At 42.5% G+C, this 18,093-nt stretch overlaps 1 protein-coding gene across 1 annotated transcript in view; it reads right to left on the minus strand.

Moving 5' to 3' along the window:
* Positions 1–18,093, minus strand: part of FAM171A1 (family with sequence similarity 171 member A1) — a 124,561-nt gene that overhangs the window by 36,245 nt on the left and 70,223 nt on the right. Inside the window, exon 3 of the mRNA XM_045007683.1 lies at positions 13,465–13,557. Coding sequence (XP_044863618.1) covers positions 13,465–13,557 — 93 coding nt within the window. The remainder of the gene's footprint in view (positions 1–13,464; positions 13,558–18,093) is intronic.

Here is an 18,093-nt window from a genome sequence, read left to right on the forward strand (position 1 = left end):
GCAAAGCTGTCCCTTGTCCTTAAAGAAGACTGTGTACAGGGGTTCTGAAGTAAGGACCCTGATCTCTGAGATCCTCCTGGCCAAAGTAATTGCTACTAGAAAAGCTACCTTTCAGGAAAGATGCAACAGGGGCATGATGCCAGGGGCTCAAAGGGAGGGCCCATGAGCTTTGATAAGTCCAAGTTTAGGTCTCACAGGGGAATAGGCTTCCGTATCTGTGGGTATAGCCTTTCTAAACCCTTGAGGAAACGAATGGCCATTTTGTGCAAGAAAAACAATCAGCCATCCACCAGGGGGTGGAATGCTGAAGTCACTGTGAGATCCTCTTTAAAAATTAAATTGCCAGACCTTGCTGTTTCAGGTGAAGCAGAGACACCAGCACTGTCTGAAGAGATGACTGAGTGGGTGAGAGGCCATGTTGTGATGACCAAACGGAAAAACGCTTCCACTTAGCAAGGTATGTAGCTCTGATTGATGGTTTTCCACTGCCTAGAAAGACCTGGCGGCCAGCTCCACAGGATTTAACCAAGGAACTTCCATGCTGTTAGGTGGAGGGTGTTGAGGTTTGGGTGGAGCATTCAACCATGCTCCGGAAAGATCAGGTCTGGGAGGGGAGAGAGCGGCATCAGAGTCACTACTGACAGGTTTAGCAGTGTGCTGACTTCCAGGGAAGCAGGTGGCCAGGCTGGGGCTATAAGAATAACCCTCACTCTCTCCAGCCTGACCTTCAGCAGGACTTTGTGCATGAGTGGATTGGGGGGAAAGGCGTACAACAGGTGCTTTGTCCAAGGGAGCAAGAAGGCGGAAGGCATCTGTGAGTGAGCCCGGGTTGTGGCTGTGCAGAGAACAAAACCAGTGACATTTTCTGTTCTGCCTGGTTGCAAACAGCTCTACAAGAAGTGGAGAAAGACCTGCTGAGGTGATCTGCCAGCTCATTCTGGGGTCCCGGAAGGTGAGAAGCTTTGAGTGCTTTATGCGAAACTCTCACAAGCAAATAGCCACCTGACAGGGGGAAGAACGAGCCCCTCCCTGCCTGAGGAAGAACATGGCTGCCATGTGGTCTGTAAGTACCCTTATGTCCTTGTTTGCAATGTGGGATAAGGACACCTGACATGCTCGATGAACTGCTCTGAGCTCTCTGACATCTATATGTAAAAAGAGAGCTCTTCTGGGGACCACAGGCCTTGAGTCCTGAGGTGTCCTAGGTGAGTCCCGCAACCTAGCTCTGAAGCATCCAAGACTAGGAATATCAAGGGCTTGGGCCTGGCAAAGGGAACACCTGAGCCCATCAACCAAGGATCCCTCCACCAGTCGAAGGAGGTGAGGACCGGAGTGGGCACTGTGAGCACAGAGTCCAAATGATGGCGATTTGTTGAGTACCTCAAGGCCAGCCAAGCTTAAAGGAGTCTGAGGCACAGTCTCGCATGCCGCATTACATATGTGCATACGGCCATGTGACCTAAAAATCTGAGGCAGAAATGGGCTGTCATGACAGGGGAGGCCTTGACATGTGCAATCGTCTGGAAGCAGGCTTCTGGGAGGATAGCCCTGGCCTCTGTAAAACTGAGCACCACTATGATAAACTCTATCCTGTGTATGGAGATGAGGGTTGACTTCTGATTGTTCACCAGCAGACCCACTGCTCGAAAGGTTGCCTGAATGAGATAGATACTGGACTTCATCTGGGCCTCAGGCTGGCCTTTGATCAGCCAGTTGTCGAGGTACGGGTTAACCTGCACCCTTCGCCTTTTCAGGAAGGCCACCACCACCGCCAGGCATTTCATAAAGACCCATGGGGCTGCCAATAGGTTGAACAGGAGGACAGCAAACTGGCAGTGGGTCTGGTTCACAAAGAACTTGAGAAACCTTCTGTAGCCTTGGAAAATGGAGATATGGAAATAGGCATCTCTCAAACTGAGAGCAGTGTACCAGTCCCTGGGATCCAGGGAGTAAATGATGGAAGCCAGGGAGACCATGCAGAACTTCAGCTTTTTCAGATAGCTTTTGAGGTGTCACAGGTCTAAAATGGTTTGGAGACTACCTTTGGCCTTTATAATAGGCAATAACGAGAGTAAACCCCCTTCCCTCTTAAGTCCTAAGGAACCTCCTCCACGGCTCCTAGCTGAAGGAGGGCTTACACCTCCTGGACTAACAGTTGCTTGTGAGAAGGGTCTCTGAAGGGGGATTGGGAGGGAGGGTGAGGTGGAAACAAACTGGAGGGTAAACCCCTCTTCCACCATGCTCAGTACCCGACAATCTGTGGTGATATGCAACCAGGCCGAGCTGAAGTGGGATAAATGGTTTGAAAATAGGGGGACAGGATCCGGGGTGGGAACTAGTATAATGCCCTTGGACCCCCCATCACATGTTCTGTTTGGGGCCCCTTCTTCCCCCTCCCCACCTCCCGCGTGTCTGGGAGGGCAGGCAATGATGCTGATGGGGATGGAGGAAGTTGCCTGTGCCTAAAGACTCTACTTTGCCTTTTGTGCGGGTCCTGACAGGGCAGCATAGCCGAGAAACAGGTGGGCTATTTGGTCTGAAATGTTTCCTCGAAGGCACCGGGGCATACAGACCCAGGGACTTGAGGGTGGCTCTGGAGTCCTTCAGGCCGGGGGAGCTTCACATCTGTTTGTTCTGAGAAGAGTAAGGACCCTTCAAACAGGAGGTTCTGAAGGGACCGGTGGAACTCTGTCGGTAGGCCAGAGAACTGGAGCCGAGAGCATGGCCATCATAGATCTATCTGCTACATCTAGGGCAGCTTACAAGGAAGCCCTGACTATCACCTTCCCTTCTTCTAGAGAACTCCTGCCTGGATTCCTAAGGGAGTGAGTCCTTAAATTTTGACATTGAGTCCCAGATATTGAAGTCGTACCTCCCTAGCAATGCCTGTGGGTCGGAGATGTGAAACTGTAAACTGCCAATAGAATAAACTTTTCTACCAAAGAGATCTAGTTTCTTTGAGTCTTTTGCCTTCGGGGTCAACCCTTGCAGCGCCTGCCTGTCCCTTTCATTAGCTGCTGATACGAGCAGAGACCCTGGGGCTGGGAGGAAGTACAAGTAACCTTTGGTGGGGACAAAGTACTTCTTTTTGTCCTCTTTGAAGTGGGGGGCAGAGAGGATGGGGTTTGCCAAAGGGTTTTAACTAAGGAGGGAGAGCCACCTTTGACGTGGCCACAGCAGCCAAGATGTCTACTAGGCTGTGGGAGGACTCTTACTACCTCCATTTCCAGTCCTAGGTTTGAGGACACCCTCTTCAACAGCTCCTGATGAGCTTTAAAGTCTTTTGGGGTGGGGAGTGTGACATGCCTGGCCCTGACACTTCCTCATCTGGGGTGGAGGAGATGGAGGCCTGCACAAGCAGGGGTTCCTCCTCTTCTTCCTCTACACCATGCAGATCCCACGGGTCTAGGTCCTGAATATTGGTATCAGGGTTGGTACTGGAGTCTGGGTCAGGTTCTGTTCAGTCAGATGGAGGAGCCCTTCTCTCAGACACCACCAAGGAAGAGCATCTAGAGGGGGGGATCTGGTAGTGGGGGGAAGCCCCCCCAAGTTCCAGAACAACCATTGCATTTGCATAGGCCAGTGCCCACTTGTAGCTACCCCCCCCGACCGAGATCCCCCATCACGTAGGTCTAAGGGGGGGATATTGGTAGGGATTCCTCAACTGGGTGCACAACTCTGACTCTGAGCCTTCCTCTAGAGACCACAGAGGTGTGGTACCCATCAATTCCAGGGGTTGGTGCTGAGGATCCGGGGATCGATGCCAAGGTGGGGAATCCTGCATTGATGCTAACAGGGATGATACCTCTAGATGCTAGCTAGAGGTTGGTACCTCTAGATGGTACCAATGGCCCCAGTAATGAATGGGAGCTCAGGGCAACATGCTTCCTTCTGCTCACTGGCAGAGGATGCCGACTTTCAGACTGCCGGCAATGGTGGTACTGACAGCACCAGCAAGTCTCTGGCTGCAACAAATGCCTCCAGAGTGGACAGCACTTCTATCTTGCTGGTACTATGCTGTCCCTCCGGTACCAATGGCTGATCCAGGACCAGACTCAATGGAATCTGCAAACAGGACGACATCAGCCATATAGCCTGTCGAGTGGGGGAAGAGAAGTGGCCAGACTCAGGTTGCACTCCACTGCTTTCCCCATGCTTGGCCTTCTTTAGAGTGGGGGAATGCCCCCCACCTCGTCGGCCAGTGACTGGGAACGGTGCCGAGAGTCTCTTACGACGAGCAGAGCACTTCATATCAATGCAGAAGCATTGTGTGCCGAGTCTGACCGGTTCAGATCTGAGAAGAGTCTGAGCACCACCACCATCAGGAGTCACTTTAACCTGGCCTCCTGGACTTTCTTCATACGTAGCCTGAACTGGCGGCAGATCTGACAGTGATCCTTGATATGAGTTTCACCCAAGTACTAAAGACAACTAGAGTGTGGGTTGCTCAAAGGCATGGCCTTGCCACAGGAGGCGCAAGGCTTGAAGCTTGGAGACCCAGGCATGCCCGGCTCCAGGAGCAGAGGAAGCTCCACTAATGCAGTGAGAGTCCAACTAACTATTTACAACTACTAACTAAAATCAAAACTGAGAAATAACTACTGGGAAGAAGAAAAAGAAGGAATGGAGTGACAAATGAGAGCCACTGAGAATAGCCTGCTGAAGCAATAGTTCCAATGACCGTCACGGGTGGTAAGAAGGAATGGAGAGGGTGCGGGACCCCTTACGCTGCGCAATAGGCACATGGCACCAGAAGGCGCTAGAGCCGACATGACGGGTACTACTGAGGGGAAAATTTCCAGTGACATGCATGGGGCACATGCACTAAGTGTTGCCAATGCCACATAACAGGAAGTCACCAGACAAACCCTGAAAAGTCGCTAGATGTAGCTGTTTAAGCACTCTAAAGGAGTCAAAAATGTCACTAAACAAAATTTCCAGAGAATTTTGTGTGTGTGTGTGTGTGTGTGTGTGCGCACGCGCGTGCGCGCATCCAGGCAAGCTCCGGATTTGAGCCAGCAGGTTAGTGAAAGGGAGAGCCTGAGCCAGGAGGAAGAGGACATTTGCCTGACCTGAGCTCAGCGCTGCAGGGAGCCAAGAAAGTAGATTCCAAACAAAAATCTGCTAGCCGGACCCTTTCCCGATCCCTCTGCTTCCAGGGTTTGATTTCTGAAATCAGCTGGGCAGCTAACCCCAGGCCAAGCCTGGGGAAGGAGTAAAGGGGAACCAAAATCAAGCTAGCTCCACCTTTGATCATGTAGTAAGGGCTTCATCCCATTGGGGCACATGGCCCTGTCTCATCCCACCCCACCTTCCATTTGTGTGGCTCTCCTCGCTGGCTAACCTGCTTCCCCCATGCTGCCTACTTCATTAGCCATCTTCCCCTGCATCACAGGGTTCACTACCTACTACAGAGCAGCGAGAAAGAACACATTTGGGTAAAAACAAGCCCTGGCTAATGTACTGCTCTCTCCAAAGTGTGCCTGGCTTTAGCAAAGTATCTAATTAGCCTCCACAAACTTCTTTTCCTCGCCTGCAGATTATGGTGATCTCAACCCAGGAAGCCCTGGAATGTGATTCCTTCCGAGGACGTCCTAAATTGAGACTTAATGACACTGACTTGGTGTGCAACAGAATGTAGTAAGAGGAGCATGGAATGGATTTTATTAACACTATTGAGCTGCTTGTGAATGATTTGTGACTATAGATCCTGGTGACTTCTTTCTTTGAATGTCACTGTCATTGGCAATGAAAGTCACTAGATTTGACACTTATTTTCCTGCTAAGGAAACCAAAAAGTTGCTAGATCTAGTGAAAAAGTAGCTAAATTGGCAACACGTGGAATGGACATGAGCAAGCACTCGAAGAATAAAAGGGTTAGAAACCCTGACCTATGAGGAAAAGGTTAAAAAACTTGGGTATGTTTAGTAGGGCTGTCAAACGATTAAAAAAATTAATCACAATTGCACTGTTAAACAACAATAGAATACCAAGTATTTAAATAGTTTTTGACGTTTTCTAAATTTTCAAATATATTGATTTCAATTACAATACAGAATACAAAGTGCACAGTGCTCACTTTATATTTATTTTTGATTACAAGTATTTGCACTGTAAAAAACAAAAGAAATTGTATTTTTCAATTCACCTCATACAAGTAGTATAGTGCAATCTCTTAATCATGAAAGTTGAACTTACAAATGTAGAACTATGTACAAAAAACTGCATTCAAAAATAAAACAATGTAAAATTTTAGAGCCTACAAATCCACTCAGTCCTACTTCTTGTTCAGCCAATCCCTCAGACAAACAAGTCTGTTTACATTTGCAGGAGATAATGCTGCCCGCTTCTTGTTTACAATGTCACCTAAAAGTGAGAATAGGCGTTCTCATGGCACTGTTGTAGTCGGCATCGCAAGATATTCGCGTGCCAGATGCGCTAAAGATTCATATGTCCCTTCATGCTTCAACCACCATTCCAGGGGACATGCAACCATGCTAATGAGGGGTTCTGCTCGATAACAATCCAAAGCTGTGTGGACAGACGCGTGTTCATTTTCATTATCTGAGTCAGATGCCACCAGCAGAAGGTTGATTTTCTTTTTTGGTGGTTTGGGTTCTGTAGTTTCCGCATTGGAGTGTTAATCATAGAATCATAGAATTCAAGATCAGAAGGGACCATTATGATCATCTAGCCTGACCTCCTGCAAGATGCAGGCCACATAAGCCGATCCACCCACTCCTTAAGCAAGCGACCCCTGCCCCATGCTTCGGAGGAAGGCGAAAAACCTCCAGGGCCACTGCCAATCTACCCTGGAGGAAAATTCCTTCCCGACCCCAAATATGGCGGTCAGCTGAACCCCGAGCATACGGGCAAGACTCTCCAGCCATACCCTCTGGAAAAAGGCTAACAATATCCTATCATTGACCCATTGTACTAATTACTAGTGTGGCACTTAATTGACCTATTGACTAAGCCCGTTATCCTATCATACCATCTCCTCCATAAATTTATCTAGCTTAATCTTAAAGTCATGGAGGTCCTTAGCCCCCACTGTTTCCTTTGGTAGGCTGTTCCAGAATTGCACTCCTCTGATGGTTAGAAACCTTCGTCTAATTTCAAGCCTAAATTTCCTGACTGACAATTTATATCCGTTTGTCCTCGTTTGTTGTAGCTCTTTTAAGAATTCTAAAAGCATGCGCCACACCTCAGCCCTCTCAGATTTTGGAAGGCACTTTAGATTCTTAAACCTTGAGTCAAGTGCTGTAGTTATCTTTAAAATCTTACATTGCTATCTCCTTTTCGTTTTGTCAAAACTGCAACGAAAGTGTTCTTAAAATGAACAACATGTGCTGAGTCGTCATCCGAGAGTGCTATAAAATGATATATATGGCAGAATGCATGTAAAATAGAGCTGGGGACATACAATTCTCTCCCAAGCAGTTTAGTCACAAATTTAATTAACACATTTTTTTAATGAGCATCATCAGCATGGAAGCATGTCCTCTGGAATGGTGGCTGAAACATGAAGGGCATACAGATGTTTAGCATATCTGGCAAGTAAATACCTACAAAAGTGCCATGCAAATGTCTGTTTTCACTTTCTGGTGACACTGTAAATAAGAAGAGGACAGCATTAGCTCCTGCAAATGTAAACAAACTTGTTTGTCTTAGCAACTGGCTGAACAAGTAGGAGGACTGAGTGGACTTGTAGGCTCCGAAGTTTTATATTGTTTTGTTTTTGAGTGCAGTTATGTAACAAAAAAAAAATCTACATTTTAAGTTGCACTTTCATGACAAAGAGATTGCACTACATTACTTGTATGAGGTGAATTGAAAAATATTATTTCTTTTATCATTTTACAGTGCAAATATTTTATAATAAAAATATACACTGATTTCAATTACAACACAGACTATATCCAAAAATGTAGAAAAACATCCAAAATATTTAATAAATTTTAATTGGTATTCTATTGTCTAACTGTGCGAATAAAACGGCGATTAATCACGATTAATTTTTTTAATCAAGAATTTTGTGAGTTAATCGCGTGAGTTAACTGTGATTAATTGACAGACCTAATGTTTAGTTTTACGAAAAGAAGGCGGGGGGGGGGGAGAAGAAGAAGAGACCTGATAACAGTCATCAAATATGTTAAGGGTTGTTATAAAGAGGATGGTGATCAGTTGTTCTCCATGTGCACTGAAGGTAGGACAAGCAGTAATGGGCTTAATATGCAGCAAGGGAGATTTAGGTTAGATATTAGGAAAAACTTTCTAACTATAAGGGCAGGCTTCCAAGGGAGGTTGTGGAATCCCTACATTGGAGGTTTTTAAGAACTGATTGGACAAACATCTCAGGAATGGTCTAGGTTTGCTTGGTCCTGCCTCAGCACAGGGGCTGGACTTGATGACCTCATGAGGCCCCTTCCCGCTCTATGTTTCTATGATTCTAGTGCAAACACCTCCATACCACTTAAACCTTGCATAAGGACTCCTTTTGGACACTGCTGATGGAGGGGAGTATGGGTGTACATGTCAAACCTCCACAGTCACTGCACATGGGGGACAGATGAGGTGAAGAATGTATATAGATCTTTAGCTCTTCCTTGTCCGTGGGCTGGAGTGTAAGAGCCAACAGTTACTATACCAACCCAATTCACTTGCCCAGGCTTAGGAGACGATTGGTTTCTCCAGATCCTTAAGACATCACCCACATAAAACTAGATTCCTTAGACTGTGTGTTCAAGATTTCACCTTTATTATTATCCCATCATGTCCGTTATTAGACCCTCATCTGCATTTGTTCAAATTCAATACATATGAACTGCAGGTTTTCCAATGCACCAGGATTTAAGGCAACTCCACGTAGTATTTTACATTTTAGTCTCCTTTAAACATCCACTTTAGGAAACCAATAGCCTTTTTCAAAGGATTCTCACCATTCACACTGTTTTGCAGCACACAGCAAGGCCCCATCTGCAAGCTTTAAGACAACAAGCAAATGGAGATTGAAAACAGCTGTTGAAGGCAAAGCTACTCTATTCCCAAGAGCATTTTTCAATACTCAAAGGATGCTCCCTAAGTGACACAGGATCAAGAGCCAAACACCACTCTGCTCTGACTGTAAATTATGACCATTCTAAGATGCCCAAACCATAATATGGATGGGCTTGTTCCACCACTCTGTTATACCAGTTTTAAGCATGTCACTTCACTGAAGTCAACCAAGTTACTTCACAGAATAACCGATGTACGAGTGATAAGTCAGGCGCCTTATTTTTACAATTGCTTAAGCCACTAACCAGGAGACTAGTCCCATCTCTCAGTTTTCTTTAATTAGTTTCCAGACGTGTTACTGTTACAACAAAACACAGAATTTCACACAATTCAAGCTTTCCCACCGAACAAAGACTGCAGCATCTGTACACAGATGGATCCAAACAGTTTAGCTTTAATTTCATCTGCCTCCGAAGTAAACACTGATCACATGCACAAAGCTTTATTTGTCCAACACAATTGTATTGAACCCTTTTTTTTTTAAAAAGCAACATTTTGAAAGTTGATAATTTTGCAAGGAAAGCTGTAACGCTGAGTAAAAAAAAATGGTTTTAAGCACTAGAATGTTTTTTAAATAATTGTACCAGTTTCTTAAAACTAATACTATCCTTAAATGGTTACTACAGCAATTAAACACATTTCTGAAACAGGAAGAAATCTTTCTTAGCCAGTTTCCAGGCCTAAATGGAAAACAGCAACATTACAGACTAAAGACATTAACTTCAATGAACTCAAGGGGAAGAAAAAAACCAACTGATCTCCCCAGTGCTGTGCAGTATGATAATAGTTGCTGTACCTCAGGGACAGATCTGTTCAAACATTCAACAATCTCTGCCTGAACTGCTTTGTGTGTGCATATGTTCCATATGGATAAGCAACCACCACAACAACACAACAACAAAAAAGAAAGCAGAATTAGGATTATCTCTTAACAGTTCAATATAAAATTGCAGAATTTGAGGCTGCCGTGTATGGATATAATTAAGATTAAATCAATCAAGTTGCCAAGTACCAGTATTATATTTCTGAAGATTCACGTAATTAAGAATTAAAAAACAAAGTAATTCTTGTTGAGCCTGTTAGCACAATAATTTATTGAGAGTAATAAATTATCTTTTAAGGAAACTTGATATAGCACAGCCTGTGAGAGCTGAGTGCTGCTAACTTGTTACTGAAAATATTTTTACAAAGGGGCAAAACATTTAAAGTGAATCTCACTTTCCTCAAATACTACAGATAATAAAGTTGGTACAAACTTTGTCTTGTAGTTAAACCATAGGACTGAAAAAACTGAGTTCTTGATCACAGACTGGCTATGTGACCTTAGGTGATTTACCAAAGATCTTTATGCCTTGTTCTCCCTTCCCCCATCTGTAAAATGAGAATAGTAATATTTACCTATCTGTACCTCTCAAATGCAGGAATAATTCTGAAAGTAAAATGCTTTGAAATTCTTTAATGGAAAGAGTCAGTACATGTTATTAGTGGAAGATATGCATATTGCTAAGGCCTTCTCTACACTGGAGAAATATATCAAGGTGAAAAACTTGTGTCTCTAATTAACTGAACTACACTTTTGGTTCTAAGTAAAAAAGCATCTCAACCAGTGGCTCAGAGGACCAGCAATGGGTGCAAGTTTCTCCCAATCTTTGAAGAGGCTCTGTAGATCAAGTGCCAGTGTTGATGTAACACACTGGCACAAAGAGTGGGTTGTCAACTTTCATAGCCATCATCTTAGTCAGCTGTCAGAGCTTACAACTCCTTAAGCTGGCAAAATTCCTTATTTCGCCGGATGAGAGTCACCTGTCTGCATCCCCCCGTCCGCCCCAGTTCACAATATCCCCACATGCTATTATCCCCTCCTCAGAAATGATTTAAGGCAGTCCTTAGTGTGAATGCCAGGTCAAACCGTAATCCAGCTCAGGGTAGGCAGCATGGCGTCACTCTGCTGTTTGTGTTTCAATGTGTGCAAAATAACCATTTGAAGCATGGTTGGCCTAGTGCAACTGTGTAGGGAAGATATTGTAAAGAATGTCTGATGTTACTTTTATGTATTAGCAGAGAGAAGATATCTATAGCTCCCATAAACTGAGTACTCAAACCTGTTTGTTGATAAACGTATTTTAGCCCATTTTAGATGGCATCACTCCTCTGCATAACCTCAAAGAACCTACGCTTGGCAAACTCCATCTGCGCAATTACTTCCAAAGTACAGCAGTGGATTGTACCTTCAGAATGAGAATGAGGTTGGAAGCAAACTTGCAAACAAACTTCTCAAAGGCATATTTAGTTGTTCATCTTATTAATTATTCAATGGCAACTAGTAACTTTTGTGCTGGGCAGGCTCTTCTCTACCTTTGATCAGTGCGCAGTAGAGTTAATTAATCTGTATAGAATCTCAGTGGCTTGAGTAAGCCCAATTCAGCTCTAATATTTACACTGGGGAAAATGCTGATTAACTACTCTGAAGTAACTGAATCTACACCAGTTTTACTTCAGTATAAGTGAGAGAAGAATCAAACCATAAAAGTTTTGGGTAGGGATTAGGGAGAGCCCTCCCAGCTCTTGATCAAATGCTTATGTTGTTCCTCATTCATGTTTCAACATAACAGAAATACAGATATCCACTGTTGGTTTTTACAGAAAAACAAGGATATGAAAGAATTCCCAAGTTAAGAAGAGAGCATAGGTCCTGTGAGCGGTTTTTACTCTGAGAAGATGGGTGTCTAGGTATCAGCCAATTTCCATAGTTAATAGCATTTTGGATACTTTGTGCTCCTGCCTCTCTTCCTCTTCTTCAGACATTCTGATTCAAGAAAAAGTGGGGATGGCAGCCAGATGGGTGTGACAGGTACTATTTGCATTTCTGTTTCTCACCAAGCTCTCTTTATTCAAAGAGGCAAAGCAAGGAAAGTTGCAAGGAAGCTGTTAGCCTCAATTTTCCATGAAAAATTTTTTATTGTACAGTGAATTGTGAAATTTGTTAGCAAACTTGCAGAAGAATGAGAATCTCTAACAAAAGCAAGCTAATAAAAAAATGCTGTAACCCTTGTTTCACGGTTTATCTGATGAAGGCTCTTGAGGTTCAACGTCTTTTCTGCCTTTTATTAAATTCATAACCTCAGCTCTCAAACTGCAGAATGCATGTACTATAGCTGGGTTATTATACAGCCCTCTTTAACAGTGTCCCATCAGTTATATAATCTGTTTAATGATTCTTCCACACCAGAGTTCTCACTTATGAAATGCCTACTGTGTCTGGCGGATTTCTGCCCATAAAAAATGTTAGGAAATCCTTATTATATTAATATTCCATCGGGGCATGGCCATTTTACAAGATTACAAAATATTAAAGGAGGGATAGCTCAGTGGTTTGAGCATTGGCCTGCTAAACCCAGGGTTGTGAGTTCAATCCTTGAGGGGGCCATTTAGGGATCTGGGGCAAAAATCTGTCTGGGGATTGGTCCTGCTTTGAGCAGGGGGTTGGACTAGATGACCTCCTGAGGTCCCTTCCAACCCTAATATTCTATGATTCTAAAGAAAAGTAATACCCATTGTTTCTCATTAATTATCTGATAAGAGGATATTTAAAAATTAGATGAAAAACTAGTGCATGGTTTCCTACCAGCATGCACAGGTAAGATAACAGGCAGAAAGAGGTCCTGGCTTTAATTTAAAGGTTATCAAAGCATCTGTAAGAGCTTCATTAACAGACTAACCTCAGTAAATCAAATCATTCTAATGAAATTAGACCTGGGTCTAATTTACAGTACTTGAGTGACAGATAAAGAGCTGGGTGAATTAACCTTCAATTCTGCTATTCAGCTGTACATTCAGGAGTCACAACAGTGTGTCCACCTGACTGTTATTGCCGCTACATTAGTTTGCATTTTTGTGGCCATGTGATGAGGTCTCTATGCCCCATACTTTATTCTTTAAATCCAACCACAGTAATTACAGCAGTAAGCAGGAAGCAAATTAGACTGAATAGCAGACACAAATTTTATAACTAAACAGGGTTCCATGATGTTAGATGACTGAATAAGAAGCCAATAAAGATTTTGGAACTTCCAGCCCTAGCTCTATTTAATATACCAAAAGGTAAGAAATTCTGAGATAGAAGAATAGCAGAAATTCAGGGAGATGGGGACCAGAGCGCCCCTGTATACATTGAAGTTCAAACTGGTTTACCCTCAGGTTACTGCCATGTAGACAGGGGTGAACTTTTCCATAAAATAATTTAACAAAGTCATGATATGCATTAGGGACCCGGCTTTAAACTCCTAAGCACATGGGCTGAAATCCTGGCCAACCGACTTCAATGGGGCCAGGATTTCATCCACTGTTTTTTAAATATGGTTTAAATTCCAATTCCAACTTCTACAAATCTACAAACAAGCATACCTTGAAATCCCGAGACTATCTGGACTACGTCATCATAGACCATTAGAGTAGCTGATCGTTCAGGAAGAAGTCCAAGGCTCAGAGAAGAAAACACTGTGGAAGGAAAGTAGTTTGAGTGGGATATATTTGAATTCTTAAAAAAAACCAAACAATTATTAAAAAGATGCCTAAATCCAAGATTCTCTCATCTTTGTTAACAATTCTCTTGAATACAAGCATATTTTTTTCTCTGTTACTCTTAGAAGGACAGTCAGTCCAAACCACTATAAAAAGACTGAAAAGCAAATATTTTGTATGTACAAAATTGCTGAGGTGTGTTCTATAAACCAAATAACTAGGTTGACAGACTAATTTGTTATTGATCCAAACAACATATTTCACTTTCTGCCTCTGGTGAAGTTGAACACACTTGAGAGGAAGTAAAGTACGAAACAGAAAATTCGGAGTCAGGACTCTTGCCTTCTATTTCCAGCTCCACTAATGACTTAATATGTAATCTTAAGCGAAACCCGGAATCCACCTGTGCCTAAGTCAATTAGTCTGTAAAATGATTTTACTTACCTCAGAAAGGTATAGTAAGGCTTAACTATGAAGTATTTTGAGGTACTTAGATCAAATGCACTATAAAAGTATTGTGGTGATTCTGTGTCAACATGAGTTAAGCTTTTGTGCTTACTGTGACGTTGCAATCTGTATGATTTTATAAAAATATGCTAATGAGTGAATATAATGTAACTGGAATATGCTTCATGCAAAAGGTCTCTTGTAAGATATCATTACAAAGCTTATAATCTACTGAGTGTGATCATCCTATTTGTATAAATGTACCACTCTTGTATCTGAAACTAGAAATATAAAATATAACTCTGAGGGCCTATTGTAATTATGCAAAGTGTGGGCCATTGATGGTGGTTTGGAATCTTGATGACTCCCATTAACCAGGACAATTGTCTGCAGATGGCTGTTTTACCTGTAAGTCTTCCTGTATACCTATGTGCTGGCAAGTGGGCAATGAAGTCTTGCAGTGACATGTGATCATGTCACCTGAATTGGAATCCATTTTTAACCTGGTGTCTTTCCATTGAGAAGGAGGGAGCGGGAACCCAGAGAGGGACAAAGGATTCCCGCCTTATGCAAAAGATATATAAAGGGGTGGAAGAGGACAAAGGAGAAGAGCCATCATGAAGAATCCCCTAGCTACCACCTGAGCTGGAACAAGAGCTGTACCAAGGGAAAGAATTGTGCCCAGGCCTGGAAGGTGTCCAGTCCAAGGAAAAAACTTACTGAAGCATCTCTGAGGGTGAGATTATCTGCATTCAGTTTGATTAGACATAGATTTGCATGTTTAATTTTATTTTGCTTGGTGACTTACTTTGTTCTGTCCGTTACTATTTGGAACTACTTAAATCCTACTTTCTGTATTTAATAAAATCACTTTTTACTTATTAATTACTCAGAGTATGTGTTAATACCTGGGGGAGCAAACAACTGTGCACATCTCTCTATCAGTGTTATAGAGGGCGAACAATTTATGAGTTTACCCTGCATCAGCTTTATACAGGGTAAAACGGATTTATTTGGGTTTAGACACCATTTTGAGTTGGGAATCTGAGTGTTAAAGCCAAGAACACTTCTGTTAGCTGCTTTCAGGTAAACCTGCAGCTTTGGGGCAAGTAATTCAGACTCTGGGTCTTTGTTGGAGCAGGCTCAGCAAGACAGGGTGCTGGGATCCCGAGCTGGCAGGGACGGCAGGGGTAGAAGTAGTCTTGGCACATCAGGTGGCAGCTCCTGAGAGGGTTCTGTGATCTAACCCGTCACACTTATCTTTTATTATTTGCAAAGTACTCCCGAGTTTTTACAGAACTGAGCCTGCCCACCAACCATAAGCCCAGTACAGAAAGTCCTATATGCAGCAGAACCAGCGTGATTCTACTATGTGGTACAGAAAATGGATAGGATGCAGAAAGTCTGCTGCAATGGATTCGTCCCATGTGAAACAAAGGCTTCATCTGCCTTAGCACTCATGAGTTTCTTGGGGGAATTATGTGGGGGGGCACTAAGCACCTGCATGCAAAATCTTCTCTGCATACGGAGCAAGAGATATGTACCACAGCAGTCCTTGAGCATACTTCACCCTGCGACTGTAGCAACAGCAAGAAGCAGCTCTGCATCTGCTCCAGTGGCTCAGGGATGGGAGGAGGGAAGAGGAGGAATTCCTCATGGATGGTATGTTCTTTGCTGCAGGTGTTGTCTCTTAATCTGCATTTGGAAAGTGCCTAGAATATTTTGTATGCTACCACAATCTGAGAAAGATTTTTTTAAAAGACCCTAAGTGATTCAATGGGGCACTGGACCCATTGAATTTTAGGAGCTTTAGAAAAATCTTACTCCAAATTAATATATTCTTTTACCCCAGCACCAATAAAGACCCTGTTGTAACCAAAAGTTCATACATTGGATTTCTGTTTCAAGATGTCAAAATACTTTTTAAAATATGAAATGTTATTTTTAAGTTAGGAGAAATACATTGACCCTGTCCACTTAATAAAACTTAACTCCTCATTAGCTCACGTGAGTACTGTTGAAATCACAGAATAAAATTGACTAAAACTCAAATTGCAGCTATTTCAGAATAAGAACTTCCTTTTTAATATTCTACATGTCAAAGTGGATTTACACATCAGGCACATTAAAAGAAGAGCTATAGAGAAGGTAGTATAAAAGCCACACAATTAGAAAAATTGTTTGCTCTTACTTCAGTAATTTAATTTGTAGGAGTGAAAGCCAATGTAACTCAAGCACCGTGGAGAGCTGAATACAAGAATACGTGCCAATGTCTTTCCCATCACATGCTGAGCCACAGTGCATAGATAACCTTTGAACTTCCCTTGGGCTTTTTCTCAGCATGACAAATGAGGTGCCCTGAGCTCTTTCTCCCAAGATGTAAATTCTAATATGTTCTTTATATTAGGAGCCCAGGATAAAATCAAGTAGTCTGGGAACATCTGGGGAACCAAAATGAAGACACATCAAAGGCAACACCTTCCCTTTACTTTGGGTAATCTGAGTCCCTCCTACTGCGTTCTTGGGAGAGTTCTATTAGAACAAGATAGAATTTTTGAAGTGTAAAGAGCTGGCTCATCAGACAGAGGGATCTATTATACATATACACTATATTTGATTACACAGCACCTTTCATACTCAAGGTAATTCCCAAAGTCATTAAAAAAAAACAACATGAATGATATACAAGTAGTACAAGTAGTGTCTTCTATTATGCACTTATAAATAGTTAAAGCAATGTCTAAATTTATCTTTAATTAGAGAGGGAATTTTGCTATGTTCATAAAATAATTTTTTAAAAGAGTTCTCCACAACCTCCTCCCCAATCTTTTCTCTCCTGCAGCTTCCAGCTAAGTAATTTAAGCAGAAGGAGTAACTAAGCAGCGAAATTCTGGTAATTATTTTTGTTTATATTTACACCAAGTTACTCTGTGCCCAAATTATGAAAATACCTGCTCTCCCTCACCCCCCAAGACACTTTCACCATAATTTATTATAGCAGTATCACTAGATCAGTGGCTGCATAGCTTTTCAGTATTATGTTTTATTAGTGAAGCTCTCCTCCCCACCCCAAAATAAGATTAACACACTTGACTGCTGCCTGGAATGGTATACCTGGTCTGTGGGGCAAAGCACACAGCAGAGCCATATACTAGGTATTACTAATAAGTACGTTTTAGGAACTTAAACTGTGGCCCAACATTAAGCTCCATTTGGGTGCTGGGCTCTGCATGTGTAGAATTCGATGCAAGATCAGAGCCTAAATATGCTGTTTGTTCACTTTTGTCACTCAGCTTGAACTAATCAATTTCATTTCTATTTTTAGTCCATTTCACTTTTTGGTTCTCATGAACTAGGAGAGCACTGCAATGTCTGGGTTGTAAACACCAACATGAATGTTTAAATTTAAAAATATTCTTTATATTTTAAAAAAAATCAAACATTTAATATTCAGTTTTGTAATTAAAAAAATCCTCCATAAAACTTAAGTATTTCGGGCCTAAACTACTGAATAATGGTGTTCTCTAAAAGGGACAAAGTACAGAAAGTTTTCAACTTGGCCATACTGAATCTGCATTATATGTATCTAGTTGCAATGTTTTGTGTGGCCATTTAATCAGGAGAGGGATTAAGTTCAAGGTAAAGAAGACAAAGGGTGGATCCTGCTCCCACTGAAGTCAATGGCAAATTGCCTATTGACTTCATGGGAGAAGGACCAGGGCCAAAGAAATCTTTGTTTTTCCAAAATGTGCTCTTATTTCAGCTGCCTAGAAAAAAAGTCTTGATAAAACGTGTATACAAAGCTATTGCTTATCAGATTTCAATGGCTTATCAAAACAATAGCATCACATTTGATTGCCCTCTCCCAAGGTTAACATCAGAAGAAAACATGCCATGTAAGGGCATGCTTTATTCAAAAGAAACAGGAGGGGGAAGAGAAAAATGAAAAACATATAAGAGTCTATTGGCAATGCATGCACTAATGATAGGTAGTTGTGTCTTGAGGAAATATAAGAAGAATGTTAAAGAAGCTGAGACTTCAGTGATTGGTAGAAATAAAGGAGT

This window comes from Mauremys mutica, chromosome 2, assembly GCF_020497125.1.
Source record: "Mauremys mutica isolate MM-2020 ecotype Southern chromosome 2, ASM2049712v1, whole genome shotgun sequence".
Taxonomy (NCBI): Eukaryota; Metazoa; Chordata; order Testudines; family Geoemydidae; genus Mauremys; species Mauremys mutica.